Source organism: Merops nubicus, unplaced genomic scaffold, assembly GCF_000691845.1.
Source record: "Merops nubicus isolate BGI_N331 unplaced genomic scaffold, ASM69184v1 scaffold15583, whole genome shotgun sequence".
NCBI lineage: Eukaryota > Metazoa > Chordata > Aves > Coraciiformes > Meropidae > Merops > Merops nubicus.
Genome location: NW_008601076.1, coordinates 4,798 through 22,450, shown reverse-complemented (window position 1 = coordinate 22,450; position 17,653 = coordinate 4,798). Strand labels below are relative to the sequence as shown.

The window sequence follows — 17,653 nt, the reverse complement described above, 5'->3', positions numbered from 1 at the left end:
CAGACTTAAGAAATATTAAATGAAACAAATTAATGCAACTGGAATTTGGATACTAATGCAAGTCCATAAAATTGCTGTTTTATGACTAGGTTCTGAAAGTTTAATCTGGCACTATCCAGAAGCCAAGATAAACTAAAGGAACAGTGAGATGATAAAAAGAAAAGCTAAACACCAGTTCCTACTGCTTCAGCACTTTGTATCAAAGACTACAGTGTACTTCAGTGGAACTTATACAGCATTATTTAGAAGGCTTTAAGCACATGCAACTATTCAAATAGTAGCACTATTACTACATGTGTTACTCTTATAATGATGTGAATAGCTTTAGGAATACTGGGAAATCCGTATTTGGGACTAGAAGACAAAGGAATAGAGGAAAGGAGGAAGGGGTTACTCTCAAGGCTATCTCACACCATTACATGCTTCAAGTGTAAAAGATCCTTTAATTCTTGAAGATGCACTGTCTTCTAACTACAACTGAGCTACATGTAAGTTACTTTTGAAGACTTATGTAGAAAAGTCTTTACCTTCTGTGAAGTTAACACTGAAGTTGAGAGGATTCTCCAAAACAGTGCATAAATGAAAGAATGAAGACATTTAATTTCACTGCAGTTCATTTTGGGGCTTGTTGGTTTTTTTGGTTAATTATGATGCTAATTGTATCTCTGCAGGTCAAGTGAAAGTATTTCATGTAACTAGAAGAGAAAAATATATTTAATGTTAAAACACATCACAAAGTTGGGTGAAAAAAAAATGAAAGTGAAAAGGAAGTTCCTTAAGCACTGAAAATCAAATGAAGACTGGCTTTTCCCCCCATCCAAATTAAAAGCCTAGCACAAGCTAAAGGATTATGGTGCAAAGCTATTATTATAGTGCAAGTATGATGAATATTCCTCCCACAAAGTGTTGACATGTACTGCTCTGGTTTTACTATCAAATTTTTTTTTCTTTAAACACATTAGACATCTGTTGTCTTGCTTTTCCTGCTTTTCAGCAATGCATTTATTCTGATAATGAAAAACCACACACATTAAAATCATTTTTATTTTTCTGCATTTTGACACCAAAGGTGAATGTCTTATGTTACAGTTTTCTATAGGCTGGACACAAGTTTAGCTATTTGTATTACTCAAAAAAAGCAGATTAAAACGAAAAAAAAACATTAATCTTAAGAGAAAAAAACCCAAACTATTGCTTTGCTACAAATTATGTTTGTCCCAAGGTTCACAGAAAGTAAAGCCTCCCCATAGCTATAAGTCTACACAATAACTGTACCTAGAGTAAAAAGATACTATTAACTAATGTTCTCAGCTTTTATAAGTAGCACTTTAAGAATAAATAGCATGATTTATTGCGATTTTGTACCAAGCAGTAAGACTGAACATCTGTATGCTGCAGATTTAAGCGCACCAAAATGTATACATTCACTTTAAAAAATTGTTGCTTATCACTCTTCATTGGTAGTAGTGAAGTCAGCTGCCTGCTCAATGAAGTTACACAATATAGAGTGTTTCAGCATGCTTCCACTGAGAAAAACTCAACTGCATATAAGTAGTAAATCTCACCTTAGAAGATGAAACTGTAGCAGAAAATGCAGCAATGCCCTCTTTATAAAAGAATAAAACTTCATATGGAATTTTCAGGCTTTGACAATACTTCTCTACATGAGTATTCAAAAATAATTACGTAAAGCTGTGCTGTAAAGACCTCGCTTTTTTAAAAAAAGAAAAAAGACCACTGTTGAAGTCAGAATTTAGACTACTTCAGATAACCTTGACCCAAAAAGTATTTTAGTAGTAAATTATACTGATGCAGTTTTTATTTTCCACGCATATTACTAATAAATAAGTTCCTCTAAGACATTTCTTGCCAATTAGATTTGTATTCAGCTCCTATGACACTGTAAGCACTAAAATGAAGTGATACATTTAAATGTTACATTTAAACGAAGTTATTAATACAATACTAAGACTCTTACAGAAAAGCAAACAGGTTTACAGTTACATTTACTAAAGTTACAGAAAAGGTTGTCGCATTCTCCCTACATCCTAAAGGAGATCAAATTGTTACACTGTTACCAAAACAAATGCATACAAAAATGCACTTCCCTTTATCACCTGTGTTTAAATCCTCCTCCACAATAATCTATAGAGAGAAAAGTACAACTTCTTTTCTGTACAAAGGAAAAGCTTTAAAAACAGCTTCACATTTTACTACATTTTTGCCCTTCTTGGCTTCCAAGTTCTTGCAAAAACAAATATACAGTTTCTCAAAAATGAATTTAAAGGAAGTCCACATTAAAAAAATAAAGCCTACAAAATGTTCAAAGATCTAAAAAATGTTACTCCTATGGCAAAGTGATCGCCTACTAGTCGAAAGTCCAGAAAGTTACCAATGTCCATTTAATATTCTTTCTTCATGTATCCAATTGATCAGGTTCCAATCAGGTTTGTAAGAAGTCCTTGAGCCAATGAGAGGGCAGAAGAGTTCTCTACAATTAAAAATAGGAGATCAAATCGAGTATGCCTTTCAGAAAGATACTCATTTGGCACCACTCTGAGAGACAATATTCAGGTATTTAGAGAAAGGATTTCCTTGATTAGTTTCCATAGACTGATACACCAAAAACAAGAAGACCGAAACAACAACAAAGAGAAGAACTTTTATCCATAGGGGAATGGAGTGTTCTTTTTTTGGTGGTGGTTTTTCAGACTTGATGTCAGTTGAGGTACCATATTTTGAAGCATACTTAGAGAAAGTTTCCTCCATTTTGAAGTCACTGTGCTCTATAGGCCGGCTAGCAGCTCCTTTGATGGGTCTACGGCAGCTAGCACTGTTAATTTAAAAAAAAAAAAGAAATAAAAAACTGCATATTTAAAAGAGCAATCCAATCTATACAGGAAAGTTTTCATATAATTAAAGAATTAAAAATTGTTTCTAGTGAATACAGTACTGGAAACGTCTGTCTCAAACCCGAAGGCATCTACCATTACTGTATTTAATCATTTAGTGTTCAAACAAACACCCCTTTAAAAAAAAAAAAAAAAAAAAAACACTCAACTACCACTTCACCCTATCCACATAATCATAGAATGGTTTGAGTTGGAAGGGACTTTCAAGATCAACTAGTTCCAACCCCCCTGCCATGGACAGGGACACCTTCCACTAGACCAGGTTGCACAAGGCCCCATCCAATGTGATCCTCAACACCTCTGGTGATGGAGCATCCACAACTTCCCTGGGCAACCTGTTCCAGTGTCTCACCACCCTCACAGCAAGTAACTTCTTCCTTAAGATCTGATCTAGATCTACCCTCTTCCAGTTTTTAAAAAAACTACCCCTTGCCCTATCACTACAAGCCCTTGTAAAAAGTCCTTGCCCAGCTTTCTTGCAGGGCCCCCCCCGATACTTTGAAGGTCACAGCAAGGTCTCCCCAGAGCCTTCTCTTCTGCAGGCTGAACTCAGCTCATACAAGAAGTGTTCCAGCCCTCTGATCACCTTCGTGGCCCTCCTCTGGACCCGCTCCAGCAGGTCCCTGTCTTTGTGCTGGAGACTCCAGAGCTGGATGCAGTACTCCAGGTGGGGTCTCACAAGAGCATCAGTGATCAATGCAATCAATGGATCGTAACTCACAATAAAACTCTAGGAAGTGTCTCTCTATATTTGCATGTTTAATAATCACTTATGCAGCCCCACTGAGATTTCTAAACCTGAAATTGTCCCTGGCCATTAAATTATCTGCTGATGGCTAAGCCTATACACAAGGCCAGAAAACAAAGCAGTAAGGGATACGAAAGCCACATACATTGCCAAGTTCTTATATACAAGGAGCACAAATGCATTATTATTTTTAAAAGCAGTATAGATTTAACTACAGTGAAAGACCTCAAAACAAGAGGGAAATCTGAGTGGTGAGCAGATACACCACAGAAGTAGTAACTGGTATCATATATTCTTATGTATACAGAACAGAAGAGCTTGGTGGTCATCTCAACTGTCATTGAGCCAGAGTGCAAAAACTGCTCCTCAGAAATCTACCAATATAATGAAAAGATACTTCTCAGTTTAAATTGGTTTACAAGAACTGAGAAACAAGGCTCCATAAACCTCAGAGATACCTAATTCCTGTGGGCGTCGATACTTCATACGGGAACATTTCCTTAAGGATATCCCTTTCTGCTCTTCGTTCTTCTGCAGGGATTCTCTCCAGCACCTAGAAAACCAGAAGCAGTTATAGGCCTAACAGACCACAACACAAGAAGCCCCCACACAGCCATCCCAGTGACCATAACCATGTGCGATTTCTAAGAATGGATGAGTCACCCAGTGACATTCAAGAAGGTTACTTCTTGTGTTCTGAAAGTTAGTTTAACCTTTGGTAGTGGCAGCTGTCTTGTCACTTTTAGTGTCTTAAAGCACCGAGTGTTCTCCTCAGTTTCCTTTAAGACAAAGAATGTTTTATAAATACAATCCACTTGCCAGCCAATGACATAGATGATAAAAAAACTTTTAACCACCACCTCTATCATGGCTGTGTTGAGCACATCACAGGATTGGTTGTGGACAACACGGTTAAAAAAGCACTGATGTGGGCGATCTGCCTCTTCTTGCTGTAATAAACAATGCCACAGTACAGTAAAATACTAAGTGAAAAAATACTTAAGCAGTCTGACATCATGTCAAGTTTTCCCATAACCTTTTACTTGACAGCTGAGTCTATGACTGGACTATATTACAAACAAATACAACAGCCCATTTCATAAATTTCAGACCCACTAGTAAATACACTTCACAAGTGTAAATAAGTTTTACCTACAGTAACTACAGGAAACAATGAATTCAATTTAAATTCAGCCAAGTATCATCTTGTATAAAATTCCACAGTATTACAGTTCTACATCAATACAATTACATATACTTGCAAGTGCTTTAGACAATTTTCTAAGACATTATTTTGACAGCTTGAATAGGTTAACAGTAAAAGAATTCTCTTCTTTCTTAACTGATAGGAATATACAGTGGCTTTTTAGATTCAGGCTTTTGGTCTAATATAATCCTACTATTTGATTCCCTAAATTAAGGCACATTGTGGTTTTTCAGGATAGGCTGATGTACAAGATCAAAGGTAGGTAACACAATTGTGCCCTATCTTTGAGCTATTCAAAAGAAGAAAAACAGTCCTCTGTATTTTGTTCAATAAAATAGCAGCACAAAGAGAAGCAACACACCAAAAGATAGTTGGCTTAGGGGGAAAAAAAAAAAAAAAAACAAACAGGATTTACACACACACACACACCCAGAGCCCCCAAGTATGAAAGCGGCAGATAAAACTATATTTTCTTGTTTACGCCATGCCACAACACTAGTTTATTTCGAATAACGGGACCTGGGCAATGAAATTCTCCACCCCTTCTGTACTAAGCAGTAAGCACATACACACAAGAACCATGTTCACAGAGAGTAAGCAATAGGAATCCAAGTTTTAATTTATTTACTTCAGCTGTCATCAGTGGTTTCTTTGGTGTTCTTCTGGGCAAGTCTGAGAGTTCACTGATAGACAGCGTAGGAGATGCATGCTTGAAATTTCCAGGCACCCTATTGACAACCTGCCGAGATTCAAAATTGTTCACACTCAGAATCAGCCAAAATAAAAAAATAAAAGGGGAAAGGTGACAGAATAAAACAGCAAATCCTTTATGTGCATTGAATATATTCATGTCAGGAGTTAACTCAAGGTTAGGTAACAGATACTGACATAAGCAGGGGAAACATTGCTTATTATTCCAAGCAGTTTCTTTTAAGCCATTAAGAAATTTAAAAGCTATTTAGTTCACAAGAAAAGCCAAGATAAAAGCAGATAGTCCGCATATACTTAAATTCAGAAAAGATTTAAGCCCTTCAAGTGGCCCTTTTTGACCCTCCCACCCGAAAGACATTAGATGGGACCTAAGTGTCTACCCTAGTCCCATCTCAAAGTGAACAGCATTCGGTACTAATATAGACACTGAATATGTGGTTTCAAAGACTACTAGTCTTGCTTTGTTCAAAACAGAATGATTCTGTCAATAAAGATATCACAGAAGAATACCCCTTGCATGATTCATTAAACGTATTTACTAAGCATATTTACTAGAGTCTCGTTGCTTGCAGTCAATATAGTTTCAGCTATGGGAGTACTCTCTGATATTACAGCATCATCTACAGGCAACTGTGCTGTAGCCTCCACCTGTTTGTTTAAAACAAACAAAAGAAAACAATTGAATAAAATAGCCACTGGGACCCTAACAGTGAGAAAAAGCTTGTCTATTATAATAAGCCTCTCATCACCCTTTTCCTTGGTGTTCTTCTTGACACTCTTGTAGACTCTCTAGAAAATGCCTGCAGAGGTCCACTTTTTGAAGATCCACTTGTCCAGACAGTTTCAGTAACTCCATCTTGAGAATAGGTCTATTCAAGCATCAAACACATAGTCAAATACATGAAAGCCAGCTCTCAACATTGGATATCCACAACCAAAAGCCAGAATAGCAAGCATACTCCAGAAGCAGTGTGGCTGTGTCTACAATCCAAGAAAAAAAGTGGATTGCATTATACATTCAGTAACAAAGAGCTAGCTAGATTAGTTGCCCTGACCACAATACTTACATTAGAGCACATTATCATTCCAATAAAAAACTGACTAGATAATGCCCAACACTAACAACTGATAATTTGTGCACTGCAATAGAGTGAACTAACTAATGCTAAAAGTACATCAGGTCATGGAGAGCAGTGGGCAGAAGATATAGTGGACCTGAAAGCTAGTGTATTACACGCCTACAAAAAGAAAACACCTATGAGCACAAGCGGAAGCCATCTTCATGTTCTCTATCCAGATAGGAGTATATTCTGTCAGGCAGAGATGGGAATGGCTTAGGCCCCACCACCTACATTTTAGTGGGAACTGATCTCCAGCCACAGAATACAGGGGGAGATGTTTTATAACCTTAAAAGTTTCCACAAACAAAGGAAACACAAGCTTCATATAACAGTAGGTTTAAACAATCAGGCCTAACACAGCTCTTTATAAATCTCAGTAACAACATGAGTCTATTAACAAATGCAGATTATTCTCTATGCCTTATTGCCTGCTCTATGCTCAAAGAAAAATTCCTTCTTGAAATTTACTCCAAACAGATCTGGAGGGAAAGGGAGATGAAGATCTGCCCCACCTAGATTAGAAGCAAGATTTTCCTTTTATTTTGGTTACATTTAAAAATAATTATGACTTTGCTAGTACTGCAATCTTTGCACATTAACAGCATTAACAGCTCATGGACTGATGTATTGCCAAGTTTTTTGAAATTAAACTCAGTGTTGATGCAAGTTATACAGACTGGTGTAACTGTCAGTTACAGGTCTAACAGCAGAAATCATTTCACTAGAACAGTATTAGCCCCAAAACAATGTGTTAAGTAAGCAGGCTGGAAAGTACTTATTTATCAAGGGCCAGTGGGGAAACTAACAACGGCTTTATCCTTCCCTCACTTGTATCTTCAAAGTTACTCCAGTGAAACCAGAAGCTGGGCAACTTTATGATTCTTAACAGAAGTTCTGCATTACAACTGCTACATATCCAGCAGAGGGAGCACAAGCATTGCGCTTTACTCCAAAGTCACTGAAATACTGATAACCAAATTATGTGTACTTATGCATAGACTTCAAGTCCAAACAGATTCAGGTGTTTCATATAAAATTGCAGATTTCAGCCTAAGTCTCCAATATTCCTTTCAATTTAAACAGCCTAAGCTTAGCTTGTACGCGTCAGTTGTGGCTCCCCTCCTCACCTCCCTACACTTTCTATTTGAGATGTTCTTTAGCAGCTTAGAGAAAAACTCAGATTTCAGAGTGGTTCCACTCAAACACATTCCACTCAAGAAAGCAATAACACAATTACCTCATCCTACTACTGGCAAGCTCCCCTGCCCCAGGCTGTTTCACTAGGAACTAGTTTTCTTTTAATGGAAAGTTAAAATTACTTCAGTAAATAGCCCCCCCCCCCCTTAGTTCTTCAGATGCTTGTCAGACATGCATTTTAAATACCAAGTTTCACTGTTTTTCTTGCATGAAAAGTCTAGGAAAAACCCAGAATCTACTGCATAAGACCCATTCAGTCTTCAGAGATTATTCAACAGACAAAATGTTTAAAAAAAACCACAACTGTTGTTCAGTTATAGTTATCTTCACTGTCAATTAAACAGGCCTTATCTGCTTATCCCACAAATACCTGAACTAAGCAGACCCTATCAGAATGTAATACTCATGTTCAGGTACACCAACACCCTGTATATAACAAGAGAAAGCTATAATGGTGTGTCACACAAGTACTATTCACTATGTGCTTTTAACAGTTCCATTACTCAGGAGCAGTGAAGCTGTAGCTGATGATTTTACCTCAGCTACTGCTAAACAGGTGTTTTTACTTTATTTGCCACACCACATTTGGATGCCAACAGCTGCAATGCCGCATGTTTTTTTTTTAAAGAAGCCCAGCTATACAAGTAGCCAAAAAAACACAGGGAGGAATAACAGAACACAGCAAATGCCATGTGTCACTATAGAAAGGCTTAAGGAGAGAAACTAGTTCTGCACTAGCTAGGACTGGTTAAAATTTAAATTGTTTAGCCTGCCTCTTTCTGTCCAGTGCCATTTACTGTGAGGCCTTAGGCTCAGTTCTCAACTCTACATTTACTGACCTGATTGGAAGGGGGCATTCAAATTAGGGTTTTCTTCCAATTTTTCCAATTCACTATGAGGAGGCAATTAAACACAAACAGCGAAGCTCAAATTCACCTAGCCCTCCACTGCTGACTGATAATACCCATAAGCCTGCTTAAGCTCCCCACCCAATTTTTTCTGCACCAGCCTGCTTAAAAGACGACTTGCACTCCTAGCAGAACAGCAGAACCCATCCATGACAAATGACACACCGTGCATCTGTGTACATCTGGACTGAGACTAGGGCTGTGTGGGACCTAGAAATGACTAACAAGTCTGCTCACATCACCAACCAAGTCAGCCCCACCACTCTTCAAAGCCTCAGTCTTTGCGCTAATGCTGCACAGCGCACAGTAGTCGTGTATAATTCCACTAAATAAGTATGGTCACTTGAAACATTACCTGCAAACTTAAGACCCAATTTCAAAGGAAAAGAAAACCACCTGTTATTCTTAGCAAAATACATGACTACACACATTTGCTAGCCAAAACCATCGAGATGTTCTTGGCTTCAAGCAGCCGTAAATTTTTGTTAGTGTTTTTTAAACACAGCAGTCAAGAGTTGAAAGGTAAAAGATTTAACAAGCTAGAGTTAAGAGTTCCTGAAGAATCTGGCATAATTTTGAAATTAGATCATTTTTGATTAATCAAGTGATATTCCTCTGAATAACTACTGGTAATTAAAATATGCAAGTCACAAAATAATGCACCTCTACTGCACAGGTAAAAGACTGCAAGACAAAACACAGTAATAACCTAAGGTTACTAGAATGAAATCAGATCATAAAGAGTAAGCACTCAACACTTGAAAATGCCACAAAAATACACCACTGTACATTTTCCGTTTTATTCTGTATGTGGGTTCCTCAAGACAAGAATCTTTGTTGGTAGCTGAATTAAATACCTCTATTACACTGAGGCTAGCAAGGATTTCTGGGTGAATAATGATGCAGAAAAAAGTAATCTTTAAAATACTAGAACATCAAGATTCAGATGCTCAGTATAAAGACCACCATGAGCCAAAGATGCTTGAATAAATTAAGGAATATTTTTTTGTTTTGTTCTGATTTGTAAAAGTGTAATCTATTCAGTCTGTACCCTAAAAATCCCATTAAGAATAATAACCAGTTATGAATCTCCATAACTGTGTTGTATTACCCAAGCTCACACAGCAGTATTACCTGCTTTAAGAGACACCTATAGTGAAAGCATGTTTATACATAGATACACACTACTAAAACAGTAAGGATCTGGCATTTACCATAAAGTAGTGAGAAAAGTCACTGATCTGCTAAAATACATCAAGTTATTAACAGGTCAGGTTTTGAGCCACTGACTGTTTTCTGTACGAATCCTTTACTGTAGCACAACTCCACCACTTATTGGTCAGATGAGTAACACTGTAAAGATTCTAAGTAACCAAAGCTGGGGAACAGGGTATTTAGAGACACAGTCACATCACCAGGACAGATCAGCCACCAACTACTGAATTCAGTTTTCAGCCAGCAGTTTGAAAACCTGAGATGCTTCTGTAACATCCCTTTTTCACCAAGACAACAGAACTAATATTATTTATATGTAAAGGACGAGTAGTGCATACAGCAAGACTGAAACTTGTTACTACTTTTCTTCTTAGGAGAAGCTTTCCAACAAATTAATGTTTAAGTCTAGTACCACTGCTACAAGCATATTTGATGAAAAATATCACACAGATAGCTAGTGCATGTGTGTACACACACACATATAAAATCATAAGCATCTACAGAAGTACCTTCTTCCAAAGTTTTGGTGGTTTTGTTTGGTGTTTTGTTCGCATGCGGGCTTGATTTGTTTGGTGGGTTTTTTTGGGGTTTTTTTTTTGTTTTTTTTTTTTTTTTGTGGGTTGGTTTAGTTTAGAAACTGCTTCTTTTATTGAATCAGGTAGTTTAAAAACACCCAACAGGATGACATCAGCCCACCTGACTGTAAAACCTGTCCGTCTTCCAAAACTAAACATGTTACAGTTGCCTACTATTTTTCTCTAAGAGGTGCTACAGGAGCTGGCAAGTCAGACAAACAGCTTTTAGCAGACCACAAGTCTGAATGTTATCAGACAGCCTAAAAACAGCAGCAGGTAAAGTTAATTCACAAGATTGTCATGCTTTCTGAAAGAACTTTTAAAATACAGCACAGCCAACTCAGTCAAAAGCGATGCTGCCAAAAGTAGTAAAATGTTTAGTGAGTGCATCACCTGCAGTTAGTAGCTGTCCCAGGTGCCATTAAATTAAACATACCTGGTTGTGTTCAACAACTCTTCTTTGTTTGAGTGCTACTGGAGTCTTCATCCTGGCTTTTAATGGTTCTCTCTTCTCAAGCCTCAGCTCAGTCTTCGGATCTGCAACCAGTTTTAATATAACTAGTTTCGATAGAGCTACTAGTTGTTGTACTAGTTTAAACCATTTGTATTTTTGAAGAATAACCTAAAAATTATTTTAAAACACTGGTCCAGTTTTGTCCTAAAACCCCTACATTTAAGTTTTGATCGATCCAGCAGTTCCATTTATAAAGTGGTATCAAGCTGTAGTTACTTTAACCATAGTACCATTACACTATTGATTGTAGTAAGGGTATTGAAACTTTTCAACACTGTTTAGGCTATTAGTTTTGTTTCTTTTAAAAAAGGTCCTTTTACAAGAAGGGTGAGTGGTTAGCAGGCACCTCACCAGTAAGATGATGTATTATCTGCACACCTTTTGTAAAATTCTAATAGCATTACATCAAAATTGGAGTTTATTTATATAAACCTTTTCTCTGGCAGGTTTTTTTCCCCCACCCCCACCCCCACCCCCAGTGTCTGAACAGTTTGGTAACTAGATGAAGCATATGTAAGGATAAAGAGATAGCTGTCAGTTGTGATCAGGCTCTTGGATGTCCTAAAAATAAATTAAATCTCTAACATCCCTTTCCCCTCCACCCCCCAAAAGTGCTAGAGATTAAAGTTCAAAAACAAGCCCAAATATGCAAGGGAGAACCCATCAAGTTCCTGGTTCTACCTCAACCGTTTCTGTCCTATGTCCATGGAAGTTCCTGTAAGAACAACAACAAGAAGTCCACCTGCAAAACCAAACGTGTTTGGTTTGTTTCTGGGGGGTGCTGGTAGCAGGGAAGGAGGCTACTAGCATTGCTCCTGCAAGAAGCTTCAGGAAGCTTCCCCAGCACCAAGTCAGACCTGCTTCTGGCCAAGGTCAAGGCAATCAGCACCTCTGAGATAACATATTTAAGAGGGCAAAACCTGTTGGGCAACTTTTTGTTGTTGTTTTGGGACCTCCATTTGGACACTCAGGTGAGTGAGGAGGGGGTGGGGGAGGCATGCCAGAGCAGCCATTCAACTTCAGCATAGTGAGATGGCAGCCTGAGTCCCTGCAGCCTTTAAGGAGATCAACAGTGGAGAAAAGTCACTTCTGCAGCCTGTGAAGGACCCCACACTGGAACAGGGGACTGATCTTGAACAAAGCTGTGATTCTGAGGGGCACCCATGCTGGAGTGCCTGGTCACTGGGAGAACTGCAGCCCACAGAAGAGAGCCAAGGTGGAAGGAGAAGCCCATGGAAGACTGTCTCCTGTGAGAGGGATACCACATAGCCACAGGAAAACTCGCAGTCTTCCCCAAGGGGAGGGGAGGACCGTAAGGAGGAAGGAGGGGCAGGAACAATATGGAATTAACTGGGACTGACTGCAGCTCCCATTCCCTGCACCCCAGAGCTGCTGGGGGAGGAAAGCAGATAGAGCTGGACCCAAGAAGAAGGGAGAGGTGGGGGGAAGGGTTTTATTTAAGATCTGGTTGTATTTATTATTGACCTACTCCGATTCAGCTGATGAACTGGTGGTGGTTTTCTCTAAATTAAACTGATTGTTTCCACCAAGTTGAGTTTGTCTTTTGCCATGATCATAACTAGTAAGTGAGCCCTCCCTGTCCTCCCTTTATCTTGACTTTTGTTGCATCTCCTCCCCATCCTACCTGAGGGACGTAGGAGAGAGTGAGCAGCTGCATGATGCTTTGTTGCCAGCTGGGTAGGCTCAAACCACAACACAAAAGCACACAAAATAAGCATCTTCTAACACTCAAGACTCTCTTTAAAGAGCTTGTACTGTTTTTACTTTTTGTCAGATGTATGATGGTGTGGTTTATTTTCCACTTACTCCACCCCTACACTTTGATATAAATCTGATATTAAAATCAGAAAAAACATACCCAAGATCAATCAACCCACTCCAAAAGAAGTCTATTAGGAAGAGAGTATAAAAGCAATTGTGTCATACATGACATACATTAAACAAAAAAAGTACAGAAGTTTAAGAACCAGTCATACACTACCCCATAGTAAGTAACTACTGCGAGTACTGTAAAAAATTGCACCAGCACTTAGATGAAGTGCAAAGAACACTGAAGACTTTAACATGGTTCTCCTACCTATCAATTTACAGCCTCCAATCTAAGGAAAATGGACAAAAGGGAACAGCTTAGTAGCTAAGTTTCCTTTCCCAGAACAGGCACCTGGATCACTGTGCTAGTACTGTATGAACAAGTACATGATTCACATGGCCCACAGCAGTATCTTAAAGCCTCACCTAACATCAAGATCACACCCTCTTTAGATATTTCTTCTATCACGAGTATTACTGATGTGTAATTTGAACATGCAAGTTCCACTTAAGTCTTACCTTCTTCGTTGTCACTGTACTGGTCAGAATCACTATTTCCATTCTGTCTGGTGTTCTCAGCAGTTGAGGAAATCTCTGGGAGGGGCACAGGTGCCTTCTGTTCCGGACCTTGCTCCATCAGTTTCAAAAGTTTCTTCTCATAAAGTTTCCTAGTGGTAGCTATAACAATGAAGGATACATGCTAAAGATGCAGTTTTCACCTTTCCTGACTTGATTGCTAGAACTTGGCTGCTATACATTCCTTTGGAATCTCTGAGCATATGTTTGTTTGGGTTTCTTTTTATTTTTAATCTGTCTGTATGGCCCTGTCCTGGTTTGGGGTAGAACAGAACTAATTACGTTCAGTGATTTTACTTTTCAGCTAAAGCTCAACTCCAAAAAGTGCAGTTAGCGAGTAAACAGCATATTTTCGCAGATAGTGTCTGCTTCCAGCAGTGATAACACTCCGTGTTTAGGGTTACCACCAAGGCCTGGTGTGCAGACCAAGGTCACTGCTAAATCTTGTGTGCCACACTGAGGGGTGCAAAAAGGAAAGGCCACACCTGCAGGCAGGATCAGACAGGACAGGTGATTCTAAATAGACCAGTGGGGTATTCCATCCCATATCCATCATATTCAGTATAAAGCTGAAGGATCATGAGGGTCAAGTCCCATTCCTTTCTTTTGTTCCTTCAATGGCTGGCATCCAAGCAGGACTCCGTCCATTCTGCTGTTGACCCTAATCTTTGTGTTCCTGAATCCGGCTCCTGTACCCAGCTGCCATCTGCCACTGAGTCCAGTCTAGGACTTTTTTCCAGGGCCTGCTCCACAGCATCAGGGGTGATGGTGACATATTGCCATCGGGGTGGTTGGGTTTGATACTGGTTTCGTACATATTCCATTTTTTTATTATTATTCTTGTTTTCATTAAAGCTGTTTTACTTCTCTAATCGATAAGTCTCTCTCCCTTATTCCTTTTCCCCTTTTGGGGGGAGAGGGGCTAACAGAGAGTGTCTGTTACAGGTCTGGGGACAGCTGTGATCCTAAACCACATACCTCTAGATATAACTCTACCTCTAATGCTTTTAACATTTTATCTTAAGTATACTCTTAAGGCAAACTTAGATGGGTTGGTACACTGAAAGTTACAAGCATTTACCTATGGAACAGAAACCTACCTGCTTCTCAGATATTTTCTTTCCTGTGCTGCGATACACAAAATGTTATGCCCTCACAAAAAATTTAGGGAGACTGATATTGCAAGGGCAAGTTTCCACACAGATTCTTCAATTATCCTCTTAACCCCTTTACCCTGGAATTAACATCCCTTCCCCCTTAGTTTAACCTTTGCCCTGTTGGGAAATTCAGTCCAGTAGCATCAGAGGTGGTGCAAGTAAGCAGCAACAACAGAACCTCCCGTTTGCTGCATCTAGCCATCAGGTAGGCTTGCTTGCTTGAGGAGTAGGACAGGTCCTTACTAAGAAGACAGCTGTTTAAAAAGTATCACATCTAGCACATACTTGTATGTCAGGACTCTGCTGGCAGAAGTCTGTACAAGTGACTGGAGCTGTGGAAAGGTCTAATCTTAAAAGGCTTCAGGAAAGAAGGAAGCCACTCAAAAAAACAAGTGTCAGATTCTCACATGAAACAGAATCCATACCTTCTGTGAATGACAGCTTTTACTCAGACCAAATCTGAACTTTCCAGTGGACTGCTGTGAAGGACCGAGCCATGAATGTTTGTCTCAAAGATAGCCTTGGATGGAGGACTGGACTTGAGGAGCTGTGTGAGCTGGGCAGAACATGTCTGGGCATGCACCATGCTGAGAGGAGCCGAGCACGTGTGTGAGTCACGGGCTGTTCCAGAGGACCCCCAGGGCACACCGCCAGCCTGCCCCCTACCCCTCCCCCGCCCGGGGATGTGCAGGGGACGCGCCCCGTGCCCAGGGCCCGGCAGCCCCTCTGCCTGGGGTCACGCAGGGGCACCATGAGCAGGCGACACTCATGTGGTACCTGCATGGACCTGAGGACTCGTGACGTCAGTTCCCAGCTCGGACCCTATCAAAACCAGCGTGGACACTGCTCTGTCTCTTTTTCTTGACCTGCCCAAGGGAACTTTTTCCTTCTCCTGCACCTGCTCACAGCTCTCCGGCCTGCTCGCCGCCTCACTGCTGCTCCACCGCCCACCCCCGAAGCTGAGATGGCTCCAGCCCGACGGTGCGCTGCAGGCCCGTGGTGGTAAATGCTCTGGCGAATCTCTACCCACCTCTTGCTTGATTCCTGCCTTTTATTTTCACTCTGTCCTATCACTACTCTTTTCTAACATTTTTATCTTTTTTGTAATACAAGCTGTGTTGGGTATATGGCATTTGACCTCACTTGTGTCTTAATCTCACCTCCTGGGATCATATCGAAAACTCCCTCGCCATCAGATCAGGACAACTCCATAGGTACTTGAATTTCTCAGAACACTTGAGCATTATCCAAGAGGAACGGGTTGAAGGGTGAGGCAGACAGAAACAGGTACGAGCAAATATTATGCATAAAACTTGGAATACGTACGAGACTACAGGTTCCATCCACCCATCAGGATTTCAAGAACATTCCACAAAAGGCTAAGCATGCTCCAGGTGACCATCTTTTCTTGAAGAATTGTGAAATCAAAGTCCCTTACCATTAGCCTAGTGAAAGGTATCTGAAAGGTAAGGAGCTTTGATCCCACATCAGAGATGAGTGCCCAAAGCAAGAGATTAAGCTGGAGTCAGGACTTCTCCTGACCTAAGGTAGCACACAGAACAGAACACTAACTTCAAGGGGCTGGGGCCGCAGGGGGTGATGAGGGGCTGGAAATCAGCAAAGGAACACATTGCTTCACAACACAGTGAGTAGGAAATGCTCTAGGGAAGGGTAAGTTCCATACTCTCATTCTGCTCTCAATGCTCTTAGGTTATTATGTAAGCCGTATTTTCTATTTAAGCAGGCACCAGATCTCAACTTCTGTATCAGAAGACCTAATTACCCCAGCACTGAACTCTAATATTCACACAGCTTCAGATGCTGGAAAACCTCCAGCTGGCTTAGAATACAAGAGGAACAATAAACTGTGGACTTGCCTACCCTGCAATGCTTCAAGTCTTGGTCTTTTCCAGTCTAAACAAATCTATGATTCTAGTGGTAGACTTGGCAGCTAGGTTAATGGCTGAACTCAATGATCTGAAAGGTATTTTCCTACCTAAACGATTCTGTGATTCTGTAAGTCTTCTCAATGTAAACAGTTCATGGAAAGTAGGACTGCAATTATACTGGCACTAAACTTCATAAGCAACTAATGATAAGCTTGGAGCAATCAGAACTGATGTTTAGCAAGAAATATGTTCAACAGATTAATACCTGTTAGTTCAGTTGACCTACCTACAATCGGGCCAGGATTTACTCCATACTTCACAAGTTGCTCTTGAAGATCTTCATTACTCATCTCTGTTATATCTAGGTCATCCTTCTCATCTGGCCTGGGTTTGTCCGTTTTCTTTGTGGCTTTCTGCAAGTGCATAAGGGAGAAACAAAAGACAGAATGCTTCTAGTTAATACAGAACACATTTTTCTTCTAAAGGAACAGGAAGATGAGTCCTAAATATAGAAACCCAGTACAGGTGATTATATTCTCCACCACCACCAAAGCCTATGTGAAACACTTCAAATGTTTACACCTACTAAACAAACACAAACTACTTAGATAAGGAAATACAAATTACAAGCCTCCTCTGTACTAAAACACAAAAACCAAAAGAAACCCAAAACAACAACAAAAAACCCCACACCTTTCTCATTATTCAGATCCTGTGTTTTAATTTGAACTTCAAGCATATAGCAGGAAAGGATTTCTTTTCTATGACTGGAGACATAAGCTCCCAGCTGTTTCACCATCTACTAAGCTAGAAATATTTATGTTCCATTGTTATTTCTCAACATTATTCTTCCACCTAGTAGGTCAACACTTCTTCCCCGAATGATGTGGAACAAGTTCTTCAGTACGTACACCCTCTCAACCAAGTTCTCAAGATCTCCATTTGCACTTATTCTGGTGTTCTCTGTAATGATGTTACAGAGTCAGTTCAGGACAAAATCACAAACACCTGAAATTTTCAAAGTCTTGCATGTCTGCTTAGGCCTCTGCTACTGTAGCTCTAACAAATCCTAAACCAAATGCTGACAACACCA

The 17,653-nt window shown here is 39.8% G+C and overlaps 1 protein-coding gene across 1 annotated transcript; it reads right to left on the bottom strand.

Annotated features, from left to right (window-relative positions):
• Positions 1-2,142: 2,142 nt before the first annotated feature.
• LOC103770625 (lamina-associated polypeptide 2, isoforms beta/gamma-like) lies at positions 2,143-16,973 on the bottom strand (the record flags this gene model as incomplete). The annotated part of the gene is made up of 9 exons (XM_008937894.1): positions 2,143-2,833; positions 4,119-4,213; positions 4,521-4,610; positions 5,496-5,606; positions 6,131-6,226; positions 6,328-6,447; positions 11,031-11,131; positions 13,458-13,616; positions 16,847-16,973. Coding segments are annotated over 9 exons (1,191 nt in total), but the record flags the coding sequence as incomplete, so codon positions are not given.
• Between the last annotated feature and the right edge of the window lie 680 nt (positions 16,974-17,653).